The sequence below is a fragment of the Doryrhamphus excisus genome, linkage group LG5 (genome assembly GCF_037039965.1).
Source record: "Doryrhamphus excisus strain RoL-2023G ecotype Guam linkage group LG5, RoL_Dexc_Guam_v1.1, whole genome shotgun sequence".
In the NCBI taxonomy this organism is placed as follows: Eukaryota; Metazoa; Chordata; class Actinopteri; order Syngnathiformes; family Syngnathidae; genus Doryrhamphus; species Doryrhamphus excisus.
This window is the reverse complement of record NC_136361.1, coordinates 13,556,104-13,572,273: the sequence shown is the minus strand read 5'-3', so window position 1 is coordinate 13,572,273 and position 16,170 is coordinate 13,556,104. Positions and strand designations below refer to the sequence as shown.

At 43.5% G+C, this 16,170-nt stretch overlaps 1 protein-coding gene across 1 annotated transcript; it reads right to left on the bottom strand.

Moving 5' to 3' along the window:
• Nucleotides 1-10: 10 nt before the first annotated feature.
• atp2c1 (ATPase secretory pathway Ca2+ transporting 1) lies at nt 11-15,581 on the bottom strand. The gene is made up of 27 exons (XM_058052847.2): nt 15,452-15,581; nt 7,745-7,849; nt 7,513-7,629; nt 6,968-7,057; nt 6,551-6,586; nt 6,414-6,475; nt 6,231-6,339; nt 6,003-6,158; nt 5,853-5,921; nt 5,712-5,787; nt 5,574-5,640; nt 5,368-5,492; nt 5,210-5,307; nt 5,016-5,111; nt 4,824-4,913; nt 4,656-4,760; nt 4,392-4,548; nt 4,130-4,300; nt 3,929-4,026; nt 3,804-3,854; nt 3,550-3,716; nt 3,342-3,410; nt 3,143-3,259; nt 2,920-3,067; nt 2,763-2,858; nt 2,525-2,666; nt 11-1,239 (listed from the first exon to the last, which is right to left on the bottom strand). The coding sequence occupies exons 1-27, from the start codon at nt 15,473-15,475 to the stop codon at nt 1,118-1,120; spliced, it is 2,763 nt and encodes a 920-aa protein (XP_057908830.2). The 5' UTR covers nt 15,476-15,581; the 3' UTR covers nt 11-1,117.
• Nucleotides 15,582-16,170: the final 589 nt, after the last annotated feature.

Genomic DNA, 16,170 nt, shown 5'->3' with positions numbered 1-16,170 from the left:
ATTGGGGCCTTGTAAAGATCCTTTTATTTAACATGTGACACCCAAAATAAATAAAACAGCCGGTGAGCACACGTCCAAAATGAAATAAAATGTTTGTTCTTAGCAATGCACCACAGTCTCACTACAACTTTGAATGTCTACTTATTAAAAATATATATTCATACTATTCAAGCTTCTTTTGGGTAAACGGTTGGACGAGTGACCGTATACAGAACTATAAAAGTAGTCATGTTTTACTAGAATATTCTAGAACGTATTAGTTGAATGGCGACTGATGTGCTTTGTGAGGACCTGCAGCAGACACAAAGCTGATGGAATGATCAGGAAGTAGAGTCTCAGGAGCAAAGAAGAAAACACCTGGAGAGACAGGTCCCATGATGAAAGGAAGAGAGACCTGTCAGGTCACATGATCACAAGAAAAGACACCTGGCAAGACAGGTCATGAGACCTTCAACACAAACTCTTCAATATGGATTGTGTTTGGCCGTCAGACGGTCGCTATGGGAGTCTTAAAGGTCAAGATTTGACAAAAACTGGTTTAGATTTCTTTCGTAATAAAGAAATGATTTAATAGTGATTCATTTGGCTTATTCTATTGTTAGAAATGAAATTCAAACCTAAAAAAACAACATGTACAGTATCTAAAAACCTTTGGAAAAGAGCGAGGCGATGATGATGACGACTCCGTTAAGGCACAGGAGGACTACAGCAGGCGGGCGTTTGGACCCTGAACACACCTGCTTTGCGCCGCTGGGCTGACCTCGCTAGCTTGTGTGTGACCGCAAGCTTGCTAGCCTGCTGTGCCTTTTGTAGATGTCGTACTTGAAAGCACGTCATCAGAGTCAACCAAAGCAGGGGTGTGTGTGTGTGTTATAAGGAGCTTTCCATGTTTGTTCCCTTCTAGTGCATCACAACCTTTGACCTCCTGGAAGCAGGCTCAGTAGTTGTCAGTGGAATCCTCAAGGGGACGGGAAAGACCAGGAATGTGGGTGATGGTGTGATGGGTGAGAGCAGCCAAATTGTCTTTTCTCCTGACTAACGCGGGAGGTCCTGCAAGCCCTCAGACTCCGTCACCTTCATCCTGGTCTTGTTCCTCCGAACAGGAGGAGCCAGAACGTCATACTTCGTGGAAGTAGTCAGTGGGTAGGTTTTTCTCTCCTCTTCGCCATCTCTCCATCTTCTTAATGGCCTCCGATACCACACACACTGACGATGTGAGTGCCACCAGGAAGAGAAGATCTGCACCACCAAGACAGAGCATAACGCACATGTTAGCACATGTTAGAAAATTCACTAAGGAGCGCCCCCTTTAAAAAAAAAAAAATCCCTTCCAACAGTTGCACAGACAGTAACATAATTTGTTGAACAGGGGTCTACCTTGAGAGGACATATTCAATAAAATGTGAAATAAAATAAAAGGTCTTCCATTTTGGTTTAGACCGGCAATTTTTGTGTGAAACACTCCTCCTAAGGAATTTGAGTCCAAATCAAAATGAAAGTTACAGACTTGGGCAATGATATAGTATTTAAAGAGGACCTATTGTGCTCATTTTCAGCCCTTTGTATTGAGTTATGGACTCCTATAGAGCAGTTACATACAATAACCAGCACAGAAAGCTTTCCAGTTCTTCCAGAATTAACATATTCAGTTGTATTTCATTGACTAGACTGTTGCTTAAAATGCCTTTCTTTAGCTGGTAGGGAATCAATCATTCCCTTTTGAGGCATTGCGGAGGCATTGAGGAGGGCAGAGAGTTTATATATAAGGAAGTCCAGGCCTCTGTGACATCACAAGAGGCAGTTTTACAACAAAAACAACGAAACAAGTGTTTGAGCCATCCCAAACTTCTTTCAGGGCTCACTTCCAAATGCGTAAACCTCATTATCTGACACTTTAACACAAGAGTACAACATTGTAACTATATTTATAGGTCAGAAAAGTAGAAAAAGCATAATAGCTCCCCTTTAAGCTTATGCCATAGGATGTGGGCGGTGCATGGCAACAAACTTTGATCGTCAAAAACAGCGGTTCATCACAAAATGTTAACGTTAATTAGGTCAGATCTTCATCATAATTGCTATGTGTAAAAAAATGAAACCACATTTTCAATACACACTTTTCCCCCTATGTCTGCGTCAACAAAACAAAGTGCCATAAAAAATATCTTCCATATGCAGTTGGAATTGCATGGGTGACTACATCTTCCTTAATCACAAACAGGCATTGGAGTTTGTTGAACATTTAGAAGCAATGCGTTCAGAGGCTGACATCCCATTAGCAAAGTTAGCCACTTTGTTTCCAATATTAAATGTGCTTTACAATTTGAGCTTGTATTTAAGCATATAGCTTGTAGCATTGTATACCAGACTCCACTGAATTAAAATTTCATATTGTTTTATATCCTATTATTAGGAATTGGACATCCTAGACAGATGATAAATTCCAAATGATTTTAGGTTGTGCCATCAAATACGGGAGGACCCTTTGATGACTCGCTAATTTTTAGTAATGGAGGACACCCACCAAAGAAGCTGAGGCTCTCTGTCTGAAAGATGCTCTGCAGAGGCGGGAAGTAGATGACGAGCAGCTGACCCATGATGGATGCCAGCACGGCAAAGCAAAAGGTTCTGTTGCTGCACAGACCCATCTCGTGGACCATACGTGTCTGAGGATGGTACGCCAACATGTTACTTAATGCACAGTAACCATGGCGACATGCGGTTAACATGGCCACAGTAGATTTGTCAACACAAAGCATCACCTGTGAGCGAGAGCTGAGTGCGTTGAACATGTCAAAGAAGACGAAGCAGGTGAAGGTCATTGTGGTGTCTCGAGGAGTGATCACGTTGTCCTGCAACTGTACGCAAACACAAACGTCTAGGCGCCGTCTGCATTATCACCATCATCATCAACACTACCTCTCTCCAGAAGACAAAGAGTGTCCCGCAGACGATGATGAAGGCCGACACCAGAACTTTGACAATGAGACTGCGCGTGATGATGCTATCTTTTACATTCCGAGGAGGCTTGCGGATGACATCACGGTCCACCGGTTCTACGCCCAAACTGACAACGAATGAAATGTTACAATTACTTTCACCCTGACGCCAGCGGACACAACCTGCTTCACCGCTCTGGTACCTCTGAGCGGGCGGTCCGTCCATGATGATGTTGATCCACAGGATCTGCATAGCATTCAGGGGGTTGGGAAAGTTCATCAGTGTCGCCAAGGAGATGAGCGTCAGTGCAGCGATGCTCCTGGAGGTCAGTGGGGGGGGGTGAGGATCATGGTTATTGACATTTCTGCGGGACTGTAAAAATGAAGTATTCCCACACTCACGTGCTCAGCTGGAATCGCACAAAGTTCTTGATGTTGTTGTAAATACCTTTCCCCTCCTCGATGGCCGACCTGCCAGCACAAGTCATCAGTGCACAAAAGTAAGAACGAAGGAAGTCGGAAGGACAAAAACAAAAGGAAGAAAGACACATGGTAAGAAGAAAGAAGAGTGGAGAAACAAAGGAAGAACAAGAGAATTAATGGGACTTACATGATGGTCTGGAAGTCGTCATCCACTAGGATCATGTCAGCCGCCTCTTTGCAGACATCTGTGCCCGTCCTGCCCATGGCCACACCGATGTCGGCCGCTTTCAGAGCCACAGCGTCATTGACTCCATCGCCCGTCATGGCCACCACAGCGCCAATGTTCTGGAGAGACTGCAGACGAGAAGATAGAGAGAGGGAAGGGTGTCTCAGGTTGTACTTCCTGTCATGTCCTGACATGACGTGTGTGTATTTGGTCACCTTGACGATCTTCAACTTATGCCTGGGACTGGCTCTGTAAAACACAGAGATCTGCAGAGACAAAACATAGACACATGCTCAGGAGCACCTCCTTCAGACTTCAGGTGTTGTGTGTGCATTCTTACTCGAGGAACAACTTGCGAGAGTTGCTGCAGGTCTAGGCGGTCCACTTCATCTCCCGACAGGCACTGACATCCTTTGAAGGAGAGGCCCAGTCGACTGGCTGCACACATTGAGCTACCATCATCATCATCATCTGACAACCACTTGATGGATGCAAACATGGCGACCTTATCAGCAAGTCTCCCGCCGTCCCTCACACTCACCAATGGACATGGCAGTCTCCTGGGAGTCACCAGTGATCATCTTGATGGCAACGCCAGAGCTGATAAGCGTGGCCACAGCCTCTTTGACCCCTGACCTGGGAGGGTCGATGATGCCAACCAGCCCCAAAAAGGTCAAACTCCCCATCTCATGACCGGAAGCAAAGGCCAAAACTAAGAAAAGAGGGACAGAGTGTTCGACTGGACAGAGTGATGGGAGGCAAACGTGGCAGCTTCCTCTGTGACATCAAGTTGGTATCTTTACCTCGGAGGCCAGCAGTGCCCATATAACTGATCTGCTGCTGGTAGAGCTCCATCTGTTGTTGGTTAAGGGGAAGTGCGGTTCCTCTGCTGTTGTAGGATCTGCAGAATTGGATCACCTGCTCATAGGCTCCCTTCATGAAGAAGACCCCCACCTCGTCCTGAAGCAGCACAGTGTCAACACCATGGTGACATGTTAAATGAGACTGCCATACCATACAAATATTCCACACTGTAAAGAGGCAATGAAGGAGTGACCGCCTCTCACCCTATGGGTGTGGTGAACACAGCGCACTGCCATCCACTTCTTCTCTGAGGTGAAGGGATGCTCCTCTTGGCGGACGTACTCCTGTTGCAGGCTCTCCAGCCCCATCTTGACAGCACAAATGCGGTAGTTACAAGTACACACTGAGTGACATGGACACAGTCTTACTACCTTCATGGCGAGGGCGATGAGCGCTCCTTCTGTGGGCCGTCCCAGCAGAGTCCCGTTTCTGATGACAGAGTCGTTACACACGCAGCCGACCTGTGTCGGCCACACACGCACACACTAGTTAGCACTCTATTTACTGTGTCAGTGATGGTGTGAAAATCTCCACAGTGTGCAAACATTCAGCCAGGGACTGACCTCCACGATCTTGCTGAGCGACGGGCGGGAAAGGCCGTGGATGACCTCTCCGTCCACTAGAATTTCTCCGTCCCCGTTGTAGCCCACACCTGTCACCTGGGATCCAGAGCAAAAACAATGAAAGCAAGGAACATTGATTTAACAACTAGACAAAAGAGTCATGTCGTGAAGCGAATGGAATGTGGTGTTCTCACCTCAGCATGGAGCCCATCAGATGTGAACATCTGCGTGACAGTCATCTCATTCTTGGTCAGTGTTCCGGTTTTGTCCGAGCAGATGACGTTACAGCATCCTGTTGGGAAGAATAGAAGGTCACGCGACTCCCGTGGCTATCCCGATTTTTGTGTCGTACCCAGCGTCTCCACAATGGGGAGCTTCTTGACGATGGCCCTTTTCTTCACCATGCGCATCACGCCAAGCGCCAGTGTCACTGTCACCACGATGGGTAAACCCTCGGGAATGGCTGCCACTGCCAGACTGAACATGTTCAAAGGATTAAATGCAATTTTCATGTACATGTATACCTCAGCCATGTCATGGATTGTGAAAGGAAAGTACCTGACACCTATGGTGAACATGTCCATGATCCTCTTTCCTTGCAGCCAGCCCACCAGCATGATGACCCCTGAAAAAAGTAGACGCATCGTGTTCAGCAGCACACAATGACACGTGACGACGCGTGTCATACCAACTGACCAATGATGCCAAAGGAATAAAGAGACAGCTGCTTCCCTAGCAGGTCCATGCTCTTCTGCAGAGGTGTCTTCGGGGCCTGAAAAACGCAAACAGTAAGTAGGTTGAATATGTGCGCATGTGAGACAATAAGAGGAGACGTACTTCTTCTGCTTGCATCATCTTGAACACCTCCCCGAACTCAGAGTTCTCTCCTGTTCCTATGACGATTCCCTAACAGACAGGAAGGAGAAGAAATGTGAGTGTGTTTCTGTAGAAGCTTCCAGAGTGGTACATTCACCATCGCTTGGCTACCTTGGCTCTTCCACATCGCACCAGCGTGCCCATGAAGGCGATGTTGCTGCGGGAAGCAATGTCGCCGTCAGTCGCGGACGGCTGGTGGGAGATGGACTTGGAGCAGGGCGCCGTCTCCCCCGTCAGACTGGACTCATCCACAGACAGGTCGGTGGCCTGTTGGATCAGGTGGCTCAATCAAAGCAGCAGTGCAGATTGAGCACCGCATGCATGCTAGCGGGTGCTCACCTCAAAGAGGCGGAGGTCTGCCGGGACTCTCTCTCCCACCGACAGACAGACGGTGTCTCCAGGAACCAGTTCTCTGGCCAACATGTGCTGCAGCTGACCTTCCCTGACACTGAAATATCACCCCAGTTTTCACAACATGCATCTACATATTCCCGATTACTCCATCAGGGTTATACTTCATACCAGTGACATTCTGGGGGCACTAGCTTTCCAAGCTCTTCTAGAGACTTCTCAGAGCGATACTCCTGTAGAATAAACAAAGGCAGTGTTTAGGAGGACTTATTTTCCCATTATGCACCTTGTCTTCCAGTCAGACTCACCTGGACAAAGGCGACGGTCACGACAATGATGATTGCCTGTCAGGAAACCAAACACATTAGTCTGTCTTTTGGTGGGGACACCACACGATGCTAATGATGCGAATGCTAACACATTAGCATCATGTGGTGCTAACGGTCATGACAATGAGGATTGCCTGTCAGGAAACCAAACACATTAGTCTGTCTTTTGGTGGGGACACCACACAATGCTAATGATGCTAATGCTAAGCATTAGCATCGTCTGGTGCCAACGGTCACGACAATGATAATTGCCTGTCAGGAATCCAAACACAGTCTATCTTTTGGTGGGGACACCACACGGTGCTAATGATGCTAATGCTAACGCCATCCAAGTTGATCAGATTTTCTCTGACGTCGCTCAAGTGAATCTTCTAGAAAGAACAGATCTTAACGCACCACAGTGATGCTAATAGCGTCATCCAGCTGGCGCATGAGAACGCTAATGACAGCCGACGCCAGCAGCAGCAGGATGAGCGGATCCTTAAACTGCAGGAACAGAAACACAAGTCCATTACTACAACAACAACAGTAAACTTTCAGATTAGGAATAAAGTCAAAATGCCAGATGAAAACAGGCTTCTGTTGTAAGCGCTGCCCTCAGGTTATGGGTGTGGTTTGTTGGAAAGGGGTCTTGCACTCTATTCTATTTTCAGGTCCAACATCCCAGTGACCTGGTTTCAAGCGGGACAGAACTGGTCTGTATGCATGCTCGCTAATGTGCACACTGTATCAGTAGTGGTGGTTGTGTGATGAGTGACACAGGACCGTTCCTCCTTTCCTGAGTTGATCAGAAGGAGATGATGTAACAAAATGGAGGTGGGCAGAGCCTCAGAGAGACCAGCAAGTTCATATAAGCATCCAAACAACACAACCAACAGTACTTCCAAGGAGCAGCTATTATCTTGTTGACTTTAGATTCGCTGGCGGCCATGTCATCTTACCTGGGAGATGTACTTTCTCCACAGCGGTTCCTCTTCGCTGATGTCAAACTCGTTCCAGCCGTGGTAGATCCTGCGACGAGCCACCTCCTCCTCACTCAGCCCATACTGAAGGTTGGCCTGCAGTGCAGACATAACAAGATAAACGCTCAGCCTCATTCTTGGTGTCTGGATCAAAATAGTCTTAAACAGAGTAGAATGCTGAATGATGAACGGACTGATGACATGGTCATACCTGAAGGGCACAAGCCACTTCATTGACGGCCAGTTCGCTTGCTTTTTTGGAGCTTAGCACAGGCACCATGTTGTCATCTTCACTGCACTCTTGTGTGTGGGAAAGCTGCAACATACACACACACAAATAAAGACACATGCATTGAGGTAACTTGGGTCAACATGGATCACAAACATCAAATAGTCCAACAGCCAACTATTCGGTATGATATTGCTAACCAGAGGCTGACTGATATATCGGGGCTGATTATCACATTCATTCGTTCATTCATTTTCTACCGCTTTTCCTCACGAGGGTCGTGGGGGTGCTGGAGCCTATCCCAGCTGTCTTTGGGCAAGAGGCGGGGTACACCCTGGACTGGTCGCCAGCCAATCACAGGGCACATATAGACACACACAAATAAAGACACATGCATTGAGGTAACTTGGGTCAACATGGATCACAAACATCAAATAGTCCAACAGCCAACTATTCGGTATGATATTGCTAACCAGAGGCTGACTGATATATCGGGGTCGATTATCACATATCACAGATTAATCAATATCGTTGAAAATGGAGCTGATATATTAACTTTTTTAGCTGCATGGAGAGTCTGTTGCTCCCTTTCTGTCTCTCTGAGCTGCTCCTGTGGACCATCCCCCTCACAGACACAAGCATATCTCACTTTCTCCACAGCATTTTAATGTTGCACAAGTTGCATCTATTTGAAGTAAACAGATAAATGCAACTTGTTACTGTGTTTTAACGTCGTGTAAGTTGCATCTCTGTAAAAAAAAAAAAGATCGATGCAGCTGTTAATTCACACGTCCATCATTAGCTAAGACTATTGCAACGTTATAACTGGAGCATGCAAGTGTTAACTCCCGTGTCGACTTCACTTCCATGCAGGATTTACAGGGGACTCATACATTAACACTAAAGTTAATGTCTTCATTGAAATCATTTTTAAAATGATCCGAGTGTATTTAGTTGTCATATGATATATTGCATGTTTTGAAATTGTAACATAAAATGTATTGTATTGTAGCGTCGTCCCCAACGCTACTGAAGTCACACGACTGTGGTCACTAATGAGCAGGTCTTTTTGCACACAATAATGGCTACTGTTGGCCGTAACCACGCCACCAAAACAAGTGCAACTGACCACCCCAGTGCTTCTTCCCTGGCTCCCCGAATAACACGCCTCCTCCACCCCTGGTGCATTCAAAGTCACCCAAAACGGTCATTCTAAACACTGAACGATCCCCTCCCGATCGAAACATGTTGAAATGGTGATAAACAGCGTTGAAAGTTGGCAGAATCTCCTCTTCCTGAGGGTGACTTGAAGGTAGCAGGAGTTAGCTTGTCAGGCTCGATGAGTATATTTTCACCAGGTTGTGTTTTACGGCTTTAATTTAAGGAAGGTGCAGAAAAAATAAGAGAAGCACGTTTATTTTTGAACGTTACTTGTCTTAGCTGTAAGTACACGTTCCCCACACATGGAACATACTTCAGTGACAGTCCTTCAAAGTAAGAGTGCCTTTTGCCCCATATCTGCATAAACAAAAGAGTGTCATAAAAAATATATTTCATATACAGTTGGAATTGCATAGGTGACGACATCTTCTTTCATTACAAGCGTAGTCATTACAGTTTGTTGAAGACTTAGTAGCAATGTGTGCAGAGGCTGTCATCCCATTAGAAAAATGTGTTACCAATAAATAAATGAGCTTTACAATATGAGAAGTGTATTTCATTATATGCTTAAGGTTTGTAGCTTTTTAAACAAGACTCCGCTGAATTTAAATTTGATATCGTTTTGTGTCATCTTATCATGATACATCCCCCCAAAAAATTGTGATATATGCTAAGGTCCGCATTTCAGAACATAACTTAACCGGTCTGTTTGTATTCCACATTTGCTTATGCCAACACTAACAACCAATTCTGCTATTTCCCGTCTACCTTCAATGTTTTCTTAAGCAGATGCTCCACCCTCCCACAGCACACACATCCACTTTTCTCGTACCTCTCTCATATCACTGTCCTTGTTATCTGTAAATCTCATTCGTTTCTTTCTTCTTTCTGTCACTTGCTTTGCTTCTCTCTGTCGTCTGTCTCTGTATTTAGGGATGAGTGAGTACACCACTATCTGTATCTGTTACTGTTGACACATTGAAATGATATCCGTATCTGTACTCGGAGTGGGCGAGGCATAAACATATGCCCGGCCATAATGCATAATCCGTAATAGATACTCATCTCTATTGAGTATCCAGCTCATCTCTAGTGTCAATGTTTAATACCTGGAATACACAGATTTGACTGAAACAATCAATGATTAATCGATTAGCCAATTAAACAACATGAATAATTATTAGTTGCAGCCCTGCTTAGTAGAATCATGTAGGGCTGGAAACCTAAGGGTATCTCACAATACCACACGATTTGCATGGCTCATGATAACAACATTGTGATACGTCAATAGAATGAAACAAAAACTGTCACAAGCACAGAGAGTGCATCCTGGATGACATGAAAAATGGCGACAAGACCCACTGAGGAGAAATCGTGAAAGACATTTAGATTAGCTATATTTTCATAACAACATGATACACAGCGAGAGTGCATCGATAATCCATCGTAAGGTTAAATACTGTGATAGTTTCCAACTAGTTGCGTAACGCCTGCAATCAAGATGAAAGCACCCCGCCAAAACATAGAAAAATAATTTCTTTACTATACACTTCTTGACTCTAAGTCCGTACAGGATGGCTTGTGGGTCTGATCTTGGACCGCCAGTTAGTCATCCTTGCCTTAAAAGTGTCAAAAATCGTCATTGTTATTAGAGTTAGTCTTGCTTGCTCCCAAAGATGTATTTTCCGTTTATTTACACGAGAAGCACAAAGAGGTGTTGATGTAACACCACAATAAAAGAGAGCATGTTTGGTGCCGAAAAAACGGCCACAAGATAGCAGAAGTGCATTTTATAAGAGCCCATTTATAAGGCCTGCATCTCTCCCATTGATATACATGCTCCGCAGCAACCAGGAAGCGAAAAGGCTAAAGGTAGAAACACACTTTTTTTCCTGATAAAAGACAAGAGTTTAATATTTGCATATACCATGTCTATAGAGCTCAATAACACAATATTCTATGTGCCTTGAAAAATGAGTAAAAATCAGAAAAATGGCTGGTCCGAAGAGGAACGGCTTTTAAAAGTGGCCACAAGAATAGCATTACCAGTTACAATATACACACACATAAAAGCTGTAAACCTACGCCAAACGCTGTACAGAAGGGATTTTATTGTATCATCTTATCACCTGTAAGGCATGGATAAGTGAATCATTCATGCATTGACAGCATGTTGGGGAATTAGAACAATCCTGCACCTCACCAAACCAGTTGAGGCTGGACCTGCATAAAGTAACTGATGACAACGTCATACTGAGGAGGACAAAGGAAACTTGAGGCCATCAAAAAACAGAAGTCAGGAGCATAAATACGGCAGGAGTGGCAGGTGAGGTTTGTGAAAGAAACCAGCAGCACATCTTTAACATTAGGTGTGTCACAAAATACACTCTTGATCCAAATGTTAAGACCAGGTGAAAAATAAGAATTTACATTTTACACTGTTGGATCTTAAGAGTTAGGGCTTCAAAAGAATAAATTGGAGTGAGAAAAATGTTTTTGAATAAGAGATTTGTTGCAAACAACCATTAAAATTAAAAAGGATGTCAGTTGATCAAAAAAAATGGTTTGGGCATGTTTGATTCCTGTGCAGGGGTGTCATAAATGGGGGAAAGTTAGAACAATTCCAAGTGCTCTACGTTGGTTTACTGGTTGTGATATTTTTTCTAAATATTGATTAAAACAATGTATTGTATTTGGTAGCAACAGTTCAATGTCCACATTCACCAAAAGTAAACTTCCATATTGACTGACTGATTCCATGACATGGTTCGGTCCACTACTACGACGTTTTTTTCATCTTCAAACCCTTCTCTTGCTGATGCCATGTTTGCTGGACTGCACTCAACACCAGTAACAACCTTCATTTGGGCAAAGGATCATCCAGAGTCTTGTCGGAGGGCCAATCGGATCCTCCACCTCAGGCCCAGCCAGGGACATATGTTTGGGTCTGTTTTAATTGCCCACTCCACTGTGATTGGTCACACGCCCAAAGTGCTTCCTAACTATGAACCATATAAGAAAGTCTGCCCCTCTGTGACATCACAAAGGAACAGTTTTACCACGCCTTTTCCAACCGAGCGTTTTGAGCCATCATAAACTTCTTTACGGGCTCACTTCCAGATGAGCACACCTCCTTATCTGAAACTTTGGCATTGTTTAACATGAGAATACAACATTCTAACTACATTTATAGGTCAGAAAAGTTGAAAAAGCATAATAGGTCCCCTTTAATGCTTGTTTGCAATAAATAACTTACTCATTTTTTTTAGTCTCACTCCCATTTCTTCGTTTTGCAGTTTGAAGGTCTACTTAGAACCTCTTTAAGATCTAACACTGCAAAATATTAATTATTTTAATTTTCTAGGTTGCCTTAACATTTTGATCAGGAGTGTATTTACCCCTTCTTCATTTTTTTTGCCATAAAAAAAGCAAACCAGTCAGAGACAGGAGACAAATTAGTAAGGCTGAATCCCAATTCCACCCCTGCATTCAGGTTTTGGTGTCCCAATTCTCCTTAAATCAAGGGGTAAGGGGTAAGTGCTAAAGGGTGTATAGCCCTACAAACCAAGTGTAGTTGGGCACCAGTTTCCAGAGTTTCCTCTGATATAACACTCCCGCTGACAAGACGGCAAATCGAAGGCCGACAGAAGCATATCAAATTAAGTAATTCAGCATAATTGTTGAGTTTCACAATAATGTCACTCATGTTTTATTAGATATTCAGTACTTTGCTACTCCAATATTGGTCATGTTTTGAATTGTTAGTTGTTGCTAGTTATTCCTGTTTCCTGGTTGCTGGTGATGCTACGGCATCATTAAGGAATACTGGAAACAAATCCTCAGTACGTGGAGGACTATGAGGAGGGGTAAAATACAACAGGAGCAATATTGTTTTAACAAAGATACAAAAACGCTACAGCAGAACAGTGCCAGGACAAGACAAGGTCAGGAGTGGCATACACCTCGTGTCCAAACATGCAGATTGATCATCAAAATCAAAATGAAATTTGAACTTTGAGGGTGTTTAAATGAGAGCGCAATGTGACAAAATGTTAATACCTGTCAGAGAAAAGTGTGTTAAGTGTATGCTGAGAGGTTTGACAGCCTTAAAACCTCTGTAATAATTGTAAAATAAAATAGGCCGCTACTTCCCGGATTTCACATAAGACGGGCTATTTTAGGAACTTATACCCGGCAATAAAAGAGGGAACACTGTATTTTAGCCATGTCACCAGAGGTGCCAAGGCTTCAAAGTGTGTGTCGAGTAATCGAGTGGGCGCTTCCACAAAGCGTGTACCGAGGCTTGATTAATTGGGGTAAGGGTCCGGAATTGATGACGTCCAAAGCCTCGCTGCCCGGCTGTACCACATGACGGATTCGGGAAGTGGTTCAGAATTTGGCGCGGTGTTTGCCTGTCACTCACTGACATAAACCCCTCAGGTTATACATTTAAATTTGGGGTTTTGTGGAGAGAATCAATCAGTGTGGATAGTGTTTGCCGACAGTTTGGAGGGTTTGGTTAGTACAGAGTTAGTTTGGAGTTCAGAGAGAGAAGATAGGGAGCCAGCTAGAAAAATTTCTCGTGTGTGGGAACATTTTGACTTGATCAGTCCAAATAAGTAGGCCAAATCCAACATTATTAAGAGATGGGGTATGTTTGCATTTCAAGACCTGTATTTTCACTCATTGTTATTCAAAGGTGAAGTGCTTATTGTGTTTCAAGGAGTTGGGGTACAATAATAACACCTCATCCATGTTAAGGCATTAGCGTGCCTTTCATGAACATAAAGCTGAAACTGGACCTTCACACAACCATGGTAAGGCTAATATCATTACATTATAATAATGTATTACAGTATTACTAAGAAATTTTCAATTTTCCATGACTTATGTTCATTGTGCCAATGAAAAATCATACGTTTTTATCAGCCACAAGAAAACAAGAGTTGGATGAGGCCTTGTTGACATGGTTGTCAAAGATACACAACCTTTCAGCATAGTGGAGAAGTTGTATTAAAAAAAGAAGAATCGCCGCAAACCAAAAGTTGTTGAGAAACTAGTATTTTTGAATAAAAAAATCAATAAAAACTCCCAGGTTCTGTCCAAGTTACACAAGCATACATCTTCATACATCTTCCTAGTTACACAAGCACTTTCACTGTCCTCTGCCTGCAAGGGCCCATGCCAGGTGACATAAAACCCTGATGAAACTAGCCATATCACATGATACCAGAAGCACTTATGGACAAGAAAACATTCTGCATTTTATATATATATAGTGTACATGTTATCTCACAATTTGTAGATGAAGCATTTGGTTATACAATGTTTTGTAGTACATAATTTACACAAGCCAAAACTGATCATAATGCAATGCATCACACATGAAGATACAGCCACATGTAATTGTATCCAAGGCCAGCAGGTGATTTTGTGTGCATGAAGCTTCAAAAAATTAATCCCTTCTCAAACCAGTTGACTGAAATGGTTCAAAGCCTTGTGAGGCTTCATCTCACCAAAGGTGTGGTGGCTTCTATTTTGTCAGGGTGGTGCACCACCATTAATTACATGTCGAGGAAACCCTAGGGTAAGACGAAGGGGAAGGGATAAGTGGTGGAATTGGGATTCAACCAAGTGACGTCATTGGTTTCCAACAATGATACAGAATCAGCAAACAGTGTTTATTCTGTAAATGTTGAAAAACGAATATACCTGTATGTACATGTACTGTACATATGTAGAAAAATGGCGGTTCAGAAAACTTTATTTCACTCTTACTTTCTATGTCGGGCAACAACAAATGTTTTATTATGTGAATACTTTAATTTTTTAAATAATTTTTTGGGTGTCATAAGCAATTGAAGTTGTAAATGTAGGTCAGTGCTTCTGATAATGCATAGCTGAGAAGGCTATGCTGGTCATTATTGAGAGCTATGGATCACAGATTCCCAGGAAGTTTAATATGGTAACAGGAAACAGGCTCATTGAACGGTGACCTGTGTCGTGTTTCCAGTCAGCTGTTTAGCAAACGCAAATAAACAATTAACAATACAGTTTGTCTTCGTGGAGGTATGATAATAGTCGTTACGGACTATTAGGACGTTACGGATAAAGTTAACAAAAAGAAGAACATTCGACAAAAACACAGAAAATAATTGATAAAATAACAAGAGCTCCAAACTCATCACGATGCGGACTTCGACCGGCGAGCTAGTAAGCGGCACCTGCCGGCTGACATCGCTGCTTATTCCAACAAAAGTTGGACCATGGTACAACTAAACACGTCCACGCGCACATATCGAACCATATCTATAAATCACCGTCAACAGGCTGCCAGGCTCATGGTGTGCTACCCAGGGGCATTAGCAGCAAGCTAACAGCGAAAGGCGAACAAGCAGAGCCGCCGCCTTCCTCGCATTGCGGCCGGATGTGAGCCTCCGGAGGGCCGTGGGTGTTTTTCAACGGAAAGAGTGAAGTCAAGAGCCCCGAACAGAGTCTGACTAAAGCGTCAGCAGATGTTTGACTTACCAGCCACTCCCGTTTCTTCAGCATCTTCCATACAACCACAGCGTAGCTCGATTATCTCTGACAGAAGTGAAATCACCATCTCAGATGCACGAATGCCTCACCGCTACATGATACTTCCGGATGTACTTTCAAAACAACAGCATGACTTCCGCACACAAACAATATGATGTACTTATCACATATATCCATTCATTTTCTATGCCGCTTATCCTCATTGCTGGAGTCTATGTACTTATTACATTATATTCATATTACATTCATACCAGTGACATGCGGCGATGGCTGTCGAGACGCTGAATAATTTGGAGTTTTTATGTTAATACATTGCTCATTAAGAGGATCACAAGAAAAGGAAGATGATTCACTTTGGCGACAAAAAGGTTTTCAAACTGTCACATTTGTTGACTTTTTTTTACTCACTAAAACCGTTTGTGTTCTTACCTTTTAACTTTGTTTATCTGGTTAAATAAGAATTTCACCTTTGATTTTTTTTCCCTCATAAGAGCATTAACACTTGCATTTGATTTTCTGCTCTGTCAAAAAAAACGTTGTCTTCTCTCTGTAAGCACGGTAGTGACAAGCACCCTCAGTTCACACACGCTGATAAGATCAAACACGATGACTTTTATTTTGAGTGCCACACCAGTTCATTTCCTGATTCCTGTCTATCATCAGTGGTCGTTGCCAGAAAGTTCCTCCTCGTTGTAACAAAGATCGTG